The following is a 12,460-nucleotide window of genomic DNA, read 5'->3' on the forward strand; positions in this document are numbered from 1 at the left end:
AAGGCTTCGCAAGAAATGTTTGTTTTGCTGTGTTTTCCCCAGTTCCCACATTGACCAGAGGGCTTGGTTTTGATTATAGAGTTAGTTTTCCCACATGTCAAATCTGTGCTGTCATCAACCATACTCCCCCACAGGAAAAAGTTTCATGACAAAGCACTTTGTTTAGCCAGCACTATTACACTGTCATGACGTCAGCAGGCCCCCACACTGATCTCATTGTTTTGAGTGCCACTCACTTCCAGTGACCCTCTCTGTGAAGTCCATGTAGGCGAGACCTGGAAGAGAGTGGCTAGCACAAAGGCATCCCTTGTGGCTAACAGTGGATGGTAGCCAATACAGAAACCTCGAGGAGAACTGAATTTCAACATCCTGAACTGACTCAAAAGGAGTACAGAGAAGGTGTCAAAGTGAATGCTTGGATGAACATTCCAAATGTGGATAATATAGACAAACATGGCAAAATTATTTACTTAAGAGGAGGTTTATTCAGCACGTGGAAGACGTTACCTAAGAAGACCTTGAAAGCTGTGTGAACTGTCTGTCTGGTCACAGGGAGAACTGTCTGTTCTCGTTCCAGGGAGGGGCAATAGACAGGCAGAGGCAGAGAGACGGGGCGAGGATGAGTAAAAGAAAAAGGGCTCTTCAAAGTGTGAGCCAGAATGCCTCACAGCGGATGAAAAGCTCAGCCTGTAACTGAGAGCCCACAACTGTAAAAGCCCCGAAGCAGCCAATTTTACCAATAACTCAAATAATTAACTTGCATGACACAGCAAATGTTTTCACGTGTGCCAGAGGGAATTCTTTTTTACTATCTTTAACTTGGACAGCAGCACAACAGCAGGTGAAATTGTAGCATCTTGGTTTGATTTCCTCTTAAACTGACGCCTTCGGGAACGTTCGTGCGGTGCCAGGCTCGTTCAGCGGTACCGCCAGACTGTTTTTCTCCACCAGTCGAAAAGGTCGTTTGAAGTAATAGGCCAGAGACAGACAACTTTGGCACAGAGACACTGAGGGTTTCAGCTTTGTGGCTCAGATGTATGTCTCAGTGAACCAAGAGCAATAAAGTAAGGAAAGTTTGAAGTGGGATGCCAGTGCTGAGATGGCACTTTGAGGGAAAGATGTATTTCCTGTAGTGATTTTGGAGGTGTTTACCGTGAAATACAATGAATACAGTGAAGACTGTGTTAGTCAGAATTAGCAGGGCCGTGTCTGACCGAGATTGTGAATACAGATATATAGTGCTCTGATGGGATGAGTGATCCAACAGCCATCTAAAATCATTAGGATCATTTTTCAGTGCAGGAGCTCTCTGTGTTTCCTGTGCCTTTTGTTTGCCGGCGGGCATTTTGATTTGCAGTCATTTGTATTTTTCAAGCTTCAGAGATCTTTGGCTGCAGATGTGAAGGTTATGTCAGCACACGGCCCGAAGGAAATCTCTTCGATGATCTTCAGTTGTGTCGTATGTGGTTTTCAAGAGATGTGGGTGAGGCTGCAATGTGAATATGTTAGCTTGATCTGCTCCTGTCCAAGGTTGTAATTTGAGTGTTGTCCTTTGGGGTGGGGTGCAGTTTGGGTGGGGTTGGGGTAAATAAGGAGATCCAGAAGGTCTTTGTTAGCACACAATTATAATGTATTGTTATTGCATTGCCATTATACTACTTGTAGACACATCTCTATTTAAATACATAAGCCTTTGTAATTCTTTTTATTTAACAAACATGAAGCTGGATTTAAAAATGTACACTGTAACCAAACATCAAATAAAACAAACATCAACTGATGCGGTGCTATTATGTAAATGCATAATATTACATGCAAACCGAAGCTTTCGGTCTGTCGACCATGTGTTTCATGTATGTTGGCTTTGCTCCAACAAATGACCCCTTCTCTTTAGCTCGTCTGCGAGCACTGATGAAAAGTAAGCCACTGTCTGCAGAAGTCATTATCTTGTGATCCTTTTCCCTCTCGATCCACACACAGCCGGAAAAGTCGGTCACGTTTATTCCTTTGCCTTTGGCAAGGATAACCCTTTTGATGGAATGATCCGGGTATTTATAAGTGGCCACATTGTTTTCATGGTCCACCAAAATCTGGAACTCTTCATTAGTTTGTGGTCGTGGCCATCGCTCTTCATATCTGGCCTCCGCTCTCAAGGTGCAGATCGCTTGGCAGGCGGCGCCGCTGCTGTTATTTCTGTTCCGATCAGTTTCTAATTCAGAAATAGGTGAATGTTGAGAAGGACTCGAAGGGTGATAGGGAGACATAGTGGCTACCTTTTCTGCTGTACGGTTGCTTTTCGAAAATTTGTATGCATTGCACAGAGGGAGATTTGTGATTCATCACATTTGGTGAGGTTTGATTAATGATGAGGTTCAAGACCACCCAGCTGCACTGCTCTGCCTGTGATTATTTTGTCATTAGTTGCTGGCATGTAGGGCTTTATGGCCTTGATTCGGGATCAGGATTCCCGAGGTTGTGTGAAAGTCTATGTGGCAGTGTGTCCTCCTGCGGTCGATGAAGCTCCTCTGGAGTTTGAGTTTGTCTCAACATGGGTATCCCTCTAAGCCAAGCATGGCCTCTCAAGAAGAGTGATTGAAGGGGCGAATAGGAGAGCGAAACATCTGCAATAGTAGCAAACACACTTTTGTGGATCAGGTTTCCTCTGTTTCGATGGAAAACTTAAAGTGCAGCCGGGAGAGGCGCTGAGGATATGTGACTTATGATTAGTTTTGCAGAGATTTTTCCACCACTCTCTGATTGTGAAGGGTTGTTCAAATAGATCCCGAGGGGTGAAGTAGAGACAAATGAGGGATTGTTCATGGTTTATCGCTGGGATTTTTTTTGTTTTTTTTCCCTTTTGTGTCTCGCCCACTTCCTCAAACCTCTATAAACCTGCATTAGAAATCAACACCACCTGCTCCCTAAAGCCTTTTTGTACTAACACTACCATCTTAGTTAAATTGTTGTGCATTGGAGCAACTCGAATCAAAGAAAAACCTCAGGAAATTCTTCAGGTAAACAAAAGTAAAGCTGTTGTGCTACTTTTTTTTCAGTTTCCATATCCATTAGGCACACGCTGGCGGGCTCTGTTTCTAATACTTTCCCTCTTCCTCTCTCCACAGAGCTTGGTTCACCCAGAGACTTGCTGACCAAAGACGTCACCGACACAAGTTTTGCTGTGTCTTGGGCCGCGGCACCCGGCAACGTTCGTCAGTACCGAATCAGGTGGAAGTCTCTCTTCACGGAAGAGGCTGGGGAAAAGACGATACCAGGAGACACCACAGCCACAGTCCTTGAGGGTCTCACCCCAGAGACACGTTATCAGGTCTCTGTGTTTGCTGGCTATGGCCGTGGAGAGGGTCAGCCATTAAATGGAGAAGAAACCACAGATAGTAAGTTCCACCTATACACTTATTCTCTTATTCATCACTTCTCTCTGTTTTATAAATGCTACTTTGGCTCCCGTCTTTTCTTGTTTCGTTCTTTTTCTTGGTATTTCTCCCATTGCTTTTCCTGTCTTGGTTTGAGCTAGAAAGTGTGAAGCCAAGGTAAGTGAGATTTAACTATATGAACATAGAAGCCATAAACACTCTATGACCACAAAGGGACAATTTCACGTTTTCTTTTTCCACGTCTAGCTGTAAAGAAGATCATGTTTAAAGCCAAGAATGCAAGTCGAAACGTTCTAGTCATAAACACATGTTAAGCTTCAACGTTTCATACGCCTGCCGTTTCGCTGCAAGCTCCATTTTATTTGCTGTGGTGTAGGAATAGAGGTCTGTCACTGCCAATTACTGTTCTACTCCTTCTGTTAAGAGATAACGTCAAAGCGGTTGACGTGAGCCATCGAGAATGTCGAGTCTTTGAGTGCACATCTTTATGACTGTGCGCGAGTGTTATATGTATGTTCAGAGGTGACGCAATGTCCAGCGCACCTGCCGACGGTTTTCATGGGAGATTCAGGACATATAGACCCTGGCCTCTCCCTTTTCAGACTACACTCGTGCTTGGATGAGAAAAGCACATTGAGCGGAAAATTGCACCAGTTGGGAGGGAATTGGTCCACCAGTTTGTGAATTGGAATGTGCTCTAGGAAAAAATATTTCCAACCATCATTACTGTTTATTGATTCTGGCAAGCAATAAATGTGTCATATACGCCGGACAAAACAACGAGGCAGCTTTGAAAGATGAGATGTTCACTTACTGGATCTTTCGTTCGCTTTACACCCACTATCTCTTGCTCTCTTTTCTCGTGCTCTCCACAAACCACAGGCCTCTTTTGGCCTGAGCCAAACACGGCAAACTTGGATGCGCTGTTTTTTTTCCATTAATAAAAGTCTTCCCTCTGAAGTAGAGCATTCTGAATATTTTCCCTGGCTCATTTTGATGTTTCTGACAATTCACACTTGCCCTTCCTGCTCTGAAAATAAGAAACACTCGGTGAAGCACAAAGGAAAATTGAGAACCATGGCTTCGCTCAGCACTTGATGTGGAAAAAAGAAACAAGTGCCAGTACTCCTCTTATTCACATGTTGGGGTGTGTATCGGCCAGCATCAGAAATCTCTCGCTACCTATTCCTATTTATTTATGATGTAGTTTGTTGTGATTGTCACTTATTTATTATTTGTGATGTTACTATTATATTACTTTTCTTGGGCTTTGCATCTTCATAAAAGGCTTATACCACTCCAATACAATTCCAACATAAACTTCATAAGCTTATGGTGGTGTTTGAGACCTGAAGTGCTTCCCTGTGTTTGTAGCCTAATGTAACGCTCTATATTATATTTCAGGATAGCTATAGCCTGGCGTCAACACCACCCAGCCAGACAGGGTGGGAGCTACTCAATCAGGTTTTAGGAGCAGTGTCCCAAATCAGGATGCTCGAACATATAATGCAGCAGGATAATAAGACACATTCTGAATTTCGCAGCGCAAATCTGCTGGCACTGTGTCGTTTGATTATGAATCGCCCAGAGAACCTGATGTGTAGAGGGCAGAAAGGAGCACTGGCAGCTTGTGACAAGTGCTGGTGCACAAGAAAAAGTCACGCTACGTCAAAGAGCAAAATGCAGAGGTGCCGGTACTGTGTACTGGTGAGTACCGGCCCACTTCGAGCACTGGCTTTGCTCAAATTCACAAGCAAACCAAGGCTGGCTCCACGACTTTCCAAGTAAACATGATCAATCATGTAGATTTCATGCCTGTTTAATGTATACCTCTAAAAATCAGAATTATTTGGGTAGGTTTGTGTCCACACGCATGTGGAAACTGAGCAGATATCCAGATGAAAGACTGTGAGGTAGCCAAGCGTGTTCCTGTTTAGTTTACTTACCAGCAGGAAAGCCAAGCTGCTTACATTTCCAAAGGTATACTGGAAAAATAGGTGGTTAAGCACACATTTAGGACAGATTCCCACCTGAACAAGGCCCAAAGTCTACAGTTTACCCATCAGACCATCCATTCATCATTTCTCCTCTTTTAACCTTTGTTCCTTTTTTCCTTCCTTGCAGTCTCGGCGGCTGGCAGAGCGATCGTTGTCTCTGAGGAGACGGAGAAGAGCATGAAGGTGACATGGCAACCAGCCCCTGGAAATGTACTCAACTACCGCGTTACCTACAAACCCAAGTCAGGAGGACGCCAGCTCGCGGCCAAGGTGCCCGGCGGTAACTCCTCTACTGTGCTGAGACGCCTCACGGCCCTCACCACCTACGAGATCACCGTTCTGCCCGTCTACCGATCTGGAGAAGGCAAAGCAAGGCAAGGAGAAGGAACAACACGTACGTTGGTTTATCATCCTCTAAACCACAAATGTTGCTCTTTCTGTTGCCAAGTCTCAGAAAAGTTTATCCACATGTGCTTAACTGCATTCTTACCGCAATCATGATCGAAATGACTCTAAATGACTCAGGCGTATGGTATTTATTTGTTCTTCCTCCTCATTACAAAGTACTTAAAATATATATTTTTATATTTCGTAATGCAGTTCTGTGTCATTTGCATTTGTCTTCTCTCTCTAGTGACACCTTACAAAGGACCAAGGAACCTCCAGACTTCAGAGCCTGCCAAGACCAGTTTCCGTGTGACCTGGGATCATGCTCCTGGCGACGTTAAGGGCTACAAAGTCACCTTCCACCCTTCAGGCGAAGACATTGACCTGGCTCAACTTCTGGTCGGTCCTTATGACAACACTGTGGTCCTGGAGGAGCTGAGGTGTGGCTGAATTCTCATTTTTATACTCGCCGTCATATGAACTTCAAACTATATTCTCCAGTGCATCATGTAAGAAAATATCTGAAAATATATATTTTTGGGCCTGCAGAGCTGGTACCAAGTACACAGTGAGTGTGTTTGGTATGTTTGATGGGGGAGAGAGTATGCCATTGGCTGGAGAGGAGAAAACCACTCTCTCTGATGATCCTGAGCCTCCTCCTTATGTGGTATCAGGTAATGTTCTCTTATATTCTACTAGCAACCCACATATAGTAAAAGAGTGGTATATATCATCAGAGGACTACCAGAGAGATCATGTAACATGCTAAAACTAAGTACAACAACATGATTTATGTCATTCTATTACGACTCCTGTCGTTGCCTTTAAGGCAGCGTCTGCAGTATGTTATGTCTATGGACAGTAACAGTCAAACATTAGAGACTGTATCACATAGTAAATTTTTGCTTAGGAAAATACGCTCCAAACTCAGGGCCCATAAAAGCTGGAGAGTTTCCCTAAATGCCTTTCCTTGAAGCTAATTGTCTCACGAAATAACAGATGTAATGGCTATTCCATCTGCCTGTCCTTTTCTCGCTTTTTTCTTTGTGACACTTTGAGCTTCCGCTTTTTTATTTCCAGCCTAAGTACAGGCCAGTGTAGATTCGAGCCATACGCGTATAATCTGTTTGCAGTTATAAAATGTTTTTACTACCTCCTGAGTCAGAGCGCGGCAGGCAGTAAGTGTAAGAGGGAGGGAAAATGTTGTGTTTGCTGGAAGGAGCTAGAAAGGTCAGCTTGACCGCTCTGCAGCAGGCCCGGTGTTCATAAGGAGGCAGATTAGGATTCAGTGACAGCTCCAGAGGAAACATTAGAACAGGTGAAAGAATCCCACTCTGCCCTGCACCATCTCTTGTAGCATCTCTTGTAGCATCTCTTGTAGCATCTCTTGTAGCATCTCTTGACAACAGGCTAGTTCTCACCAAGCCTCTGGAGTTTATTGGGTGTGTCAAAAGTCTTAAGTAACATTATCTTTCACTGCTTGTCTTAATTTACTGAAACTATTTAAATTACAGTGGAGAAAACCTTTTATTGCACCTGCTACATAATTTTCTCCTTTTTGCATTTAATTCTAGTCAAAGTCCTTTTTTTTTTGGCTCGAGTAGACCTACCTGTGTTTTTTGTAAGCTTGACAGCTGGCTGTCTGTCATGGGGCCTGGGTTTGGGTTTTCTGTGTAAGCTAACTAATCTGTAAATCAAACATGTAACCTGTTTTCGGTTGCAGTGGCAGTTAGTGCAACATCTGCATATCTCCAAAGCACATCTGCAGCCCTCTTTTAGGTACAGCGGATCGGACGCCTTCCTTGTCATCACACAGGTGTTTGGAAAATCTGAGTCTCACCTCGCTGCTCTGGAGGGCACAGTCATTCCCTCTCCAACGGTGGCCTTTGATATGTCAAAGGCTCTTAAGGGTGTACTCTCCTGATTTGCCCCTTGGGAATAACTCATGGATCCAACGAGAAGAACCGAGAGAAATACTGCCTCGACATGCCACAAGACAAGAAGATAATAATTATAACACCTGGAAAATAAAAGTTGTCTGATAATTATCCTCAGAAAAGACGGAATGTTTTATTACCTGCTTGTAAATGTATTGTGTGTCTGCACCTTGGAGAATGTTTGGATGTTATTTAGTTGTGTTCAATGCCAAAAATGAACTCTTCTCTTCTGCTTTCCTTTACCTCTCACACATATGAAGTATATTTTACGTTACAATTCACACTATTGTGTGTCCATGAACGTTGGACATGGATTTTTGCATTATATATGTAATGTCAGACCTTTATATTTGTCAAACTAAGGCCCTGAAATGTTTCCCTCTCAGAAGTGACTTGTAAGACCACTGCACAAGCTGACATTGTGCTGCTGGTTGATGGCTCCTGGAGTATTGGACGTCTCAACTTCAAGACCATCCGTGCCTTCATCGCCCGCATGGTGGGAGTCTTTGACATTGGCCCTGAAAGGGTCCAAATTGGTGGGTCTAATAAGAATAAGCACAGTTAACAAAACAAAAAGAGGTATCTTTGCATTGGTATAACAATTCTTTCTTCAGGTCTTGCTCAGTACAGTGGAGACCCAAAGACTGAATGGCACTTGGATGCTCACCGAACCCGGGACTCTCTCCTGGATGCTGTGGCTAACCTGCCCTACAAAGGAGGAAACACCCTGACTGGTACTTTGATTTGTTTAATGTGTTGCCAGTGGGACTGGAGTCACTTTTTACTTCTATAAGCACAGTTGTGAATTTTGTATTGTGTGACTATCAGGATGAAAAAGGAAAATGTCTGTCTCTGTTGCAGGTCTGGCTTTGAACTACCTCCTCCAGAACAATTTCAAAGAGAACGTTGGGATGCGACCCAAATCCAGAAAGATCGGTGTGTTGATCACTGATGGAAAATCCCAGGACGACGTCATCCTCAACTCTCAGAACTTGCGCGACCAGGACATTGAGCTCTACGCCATCGGTAAGTGAAAATGAATCACGACCGTTTGTGTGCAAAAAAACTCATCTAAAGTAGTCTTCAGCTTTATCAAAGTGCTTTAAACTACTGTCTTCGTTATTGCTCTTTAGGTGTGAAGAATGCTGATGAGAACGAGTTGAGGTCTATCGCCACTGATCCGGATACTATTCACATGTACAACGTGGCTGACTTCTCCTTCCTGCTGGAAATCGTCGACAGCCTCACTGACAACCTCTGTAACAGTGTCAAGGGACCAGGTGTGTATGAGTTCACAGCAAAGTATGCGTCCACTAGACTGATCAAAGCACGGGAATCACAGAGAAAAAGTCACCGGATAAAGGACAGACACCTTCTACTTTGCAAAAAATAATAACAACATCATTAAGCCACGTGCTACATTCCCAGACATTTATAAATATATATATACAATCAGCATTACAGAACGGCAGTTAAATGTCTGGCCCACCATGAAAAGCAATACTTTGAGGATCCTTGAGAACTTTGAAAGGCATTACATAAATCTGATGTATTATTATTATTATCATTATTAAATCCAAAGAACAAGCCAAGCTCTTGGAAATGATTGCAGATCTATTATTGTCTCCTTCCTCTGATATTCTCTCAGCCTCCCAAGAATAGGAAAATCTCTGCTCCTTAATCAATTTAAAGAGCTGCTATTTGATGCCGTCGGGGAACTCCTTGGAAAGGATGTGGCTTTATAGTCTCAATAAGTACCGTGGCGTTTACAAGGCGTTGTTAGGACTTGTTACTAAATACGCTTGCGTTTATCGGTTGCCACATTGAGTTTGTCCCCTGCTCCTCAATGTTATGGCTCATTTAGCAGTTTCCGTCTTGCTATGCTTACACCTGAATAGGAGGTGCACCCGATGCTCCAACTGACCTGGTGACATCAGAGGTGACTCATCAATCCTTCAGAGCCACCTGGACCGCCCCTGATGGCCCCGTGGAGAAGTACCGCGTGGAGTACAGGACTTTGTCTGGACGCCCACAGCAGGTACTCCTGCTTCATACAGTGAAACATGTATTCACACAAAGAAGTGTGCAATACATCTCTGTGTGTGGGTGTTGAGGGGATTTGGCCTATAATGTGTCCTGACCCACTGTTTCTTAGACTCAAACTTTTATTTCCAGCCTCTTGTTTGTGTTGGCCTGGCTCTACTTGGGTGTCTAATTACATTACAAAACACACAGCTCGCAGTTTACAGGATTTAAAAAAAGAGCATATTATGAGTTCATGAAGGATTGCTCGTTGGTTTTCCTCAATAGTTTCATTGTTGTTTATGGATCTGAAATTGAAGCCCATGCTTAGTGTAAGTGCAGTAATAACTTGTCAGGTGGACTTGTTTGTTTTTTAGTGGATAGTTTTATGAAATACTTAAGTCAATGCAGTAAAAATATAGAGCTAAATTGATAATTGGCCCTTACCACTGTACAATATGAGACTGTAAAATATATATTCATGCATTTATGCATACAGTAATGATCCATAATAATTTTTAAAAGTATATATATATATATATATATATATATATATATATATATATATATATATAGATATAGATATAGATATATATATACACATTACAGAATTACAGCTTTGTATCAAAGACACTGCACAGATCTTGACTTCTTTAGCTGCAATCTTCTAACTATTCCATCTGTGCTAGGTGTTTGTGGATGGCACTGAGACCACGGTGGTTCTCCAGGGCCTCAACCCTCTGACAGAGTACCTGATCGAAGTCTACTCAGTGGAGGGAGAGGATAGCAGCGAGCCTCTCAAAGGATCTGAGACCACACGTACGTCTTCTCTTTCTGCCCTTTTGGCTTATTTCTAGGCCATTTAATTAAAAGGGATCCATTTGTAAAAATCCATATATGGTAAAAGATGTCCGTGGGAATGTAAACTACTAAACTAAACTTGAAAAAAATTGTCTGACTAGTCTGTAATCAGTAGTTATAGATGTGACAATCTCCCACTTGAGGAAACCCAAATACTGGAAGTGGGGTTGTTAAATAACAACAGTTTAAATTCCAGCAAGCTCTTGAACAGTCATGGCCTTCACATCTGGAGAAGAAGCATTTTTTGTTTGTAAAACCATATATGGCCAAAAAATAGCAATTGCAAGTTTTATTTCAATGCAACATAATAGACCATGATTGTGATTACACGGGGCTCAAGTCCAACTTTGACCTCCAGCCTTGCATTTTTTGTTTGTAAAACCATACATGGCTACCAAAAGATAGCAATTGCAACTGTTATTTAGCTGCAACGTCATAGACGATGATTGTGATTACACTCTGACTCATTTGTTTGTGTCTTTTAAGATGTTGTTACATTTTCTGTTTTACTGATGGCAGTAGCAGTTGTTATAACTTTAGTTTCACGGTGTCAATAATTGTTGCCTTTAACATCATTGCCTGGTTATCTAGTGCCCTTGACTGCTGTGAGACGCATGGACATTTATGACGAGCAGACTACCACCATGCGGGTGAGATGGGAGCAGGCAGCGGGTGCCACTGGCTACATGTTGCTCTACAGCGCCATCAATGCCACGCAGCCCACCCAGGAGCAGGAGGTAGGAGACATCATCGGCACTCGGCCAATCAGCTGGGAATAGGACAGATTATGACACGATTATGCGCACGGTCATTTGTATGCAAGAAAACACACACAGACAAATGCACGTGCATTTGTATGCAAGAAAACACACACAGACATGCATTGCTTAACACGAGGGATGACCAAACACTGTAATCAGTGAAATACAGATGCAGCATTTGACAAAGCAACCAGTGACTGCTCCACCACCTCCACCATTGTTCGTCTCAAAGTGGCGGGTGAACCGTGAGCTCTGGCAAAAGGAACATCACCGATTCGCTCATGAAGTGTGAAACCTCTGTGGGCCGAAACCCAGAATTCCCAGATTCTCCCACTGTTCTCATCCAAATGTCCGAATCCACGTCACTTCCCCTCTGACCTCATGTTGTTGGCTTGGTCTGGTCACGTTGCAGATCAGAGTGGGAGGGGATACAACTGAGGTCCAGCTGGTGAAGTTGCTCCCCGACACGGCCTACTCACTCTCCCTCCTCGCCCTGCATGGAGAGTCACCCAGTGAACCACTGACCAAGCAGGGTGTCACACGTATGTAGTCATGGGTTGATCACATTAATGTGGACCATTGCTGTATTTCCTGAAGCACAGACACTTTGGTTTCAGCCTTGTCTTCATCAACGCTTAACTATAATCCTAAAACACTGACCTTCTGCCCCCCTGTCCAGTTCCCCTGCCACCTGCGGGCAAACTGACGGTTCGCGACGTCACCCACAGCACCATGAGGCTTTACTGGGATGCTGCTCCTGGTCTTGTTCGCAAATACCTCGTCACCTACAAGCCTGATGAGGGAGATGCAAAAGAAGTGAGTTTGGTTCTCATCTTATTTCGCTCTATTCCCACTAAAACCATGTTTTCCACAAAGACTTCCGCCGCCCGTTGTCTGTTTGAGCCATTAGGTTCGTATATTGATTTTTATTTATTTAGATATATTCACTGAATCCTTCCTATATTGGCTGAAACTGCATAATGGAGACTGCAGCTGCTTGGATGGACATTAGGGAATGTTTTGGAGTCCAATGAAAACAATATAAAACTATCAGAATATGGTTTTGAGGGGGTTAAAGGGTGGATTGGACAGCCACTTTATGG

At 43.4% G+C, this 12,460-nt stretch overlaps 1 protein-coding gene across 1 annotated transcript in view; it reads left to right on the top strand.

Annotated features, from left to right (window-relative positions):
• col12a1a (collagen, type XII, alpha 1a) overlaps positions 1–12,460 on the top strand; it is a 53,396-nt gene that overhangs the window by 11,433 nt on the left and 29,503 nt on the right. Inside the window, exons 13-25 of the mRNA XM_068579928.1 lie at positions 3,123–3,392; positions 5,517–5,783; positions 6,024–6,216; positions 6,326–6,450; positions 8,100–8,249; positions 8,328–8,447; positions 8,575–8,739; positions 8,847–8,993; positions 9,612–9,751; positions 10,425–10,554; positions 11,188–11,333; positions 11,770–11,899; positions 12,037–12,173. Coding sequence (XP_068436029.1) covers positions 3,123–3,392; positions 5,517–5,783; positions 6,024–6,216; positions 6,326–6,450; positions 8,100–8,249; positions 8,328–8,447; positions 8,575–8,739; positions 8,847–8,993; positions 9,612–9,751; positions 10,425–10,554; positions 11,188–11,333; positions 11,770–11,899; positions 12,037–12,173 — 2,120 coding nt within the window. The remainder of the gene's footprint in view (positions 1–3,122; positions 3,393–5,516; positions 5,784–6,023; positions 6,217–6,325; positions 6,451–8,099; positions 8,250–8,327; positions 8,448–8,574; positions 8,740–8,846; positions 8,994–9,611; positions 9,752–10,424; positions 10,555–11,187; positions 11,334–11,769; positions 11,900–12,036; positions 12,174–12,460) is intronic.

This window comes from Clinocottus analis, unplaced genomic scaffold (assembly GCF_023055335.1).
Source record: "Clinocottus analis isolate CAN_PGR_092001 unplaced genomic scaffold, fCliAna1.0.p SCAF_17, whole genome shotgun sequence".
NCBI classification, from domain to species: domain Eukaryota; kingdom Metazoa; phylum Chordata; class Actinopteri; order Perciformes; family Cottidae; genus Clinocottus; species Clinocottus analis.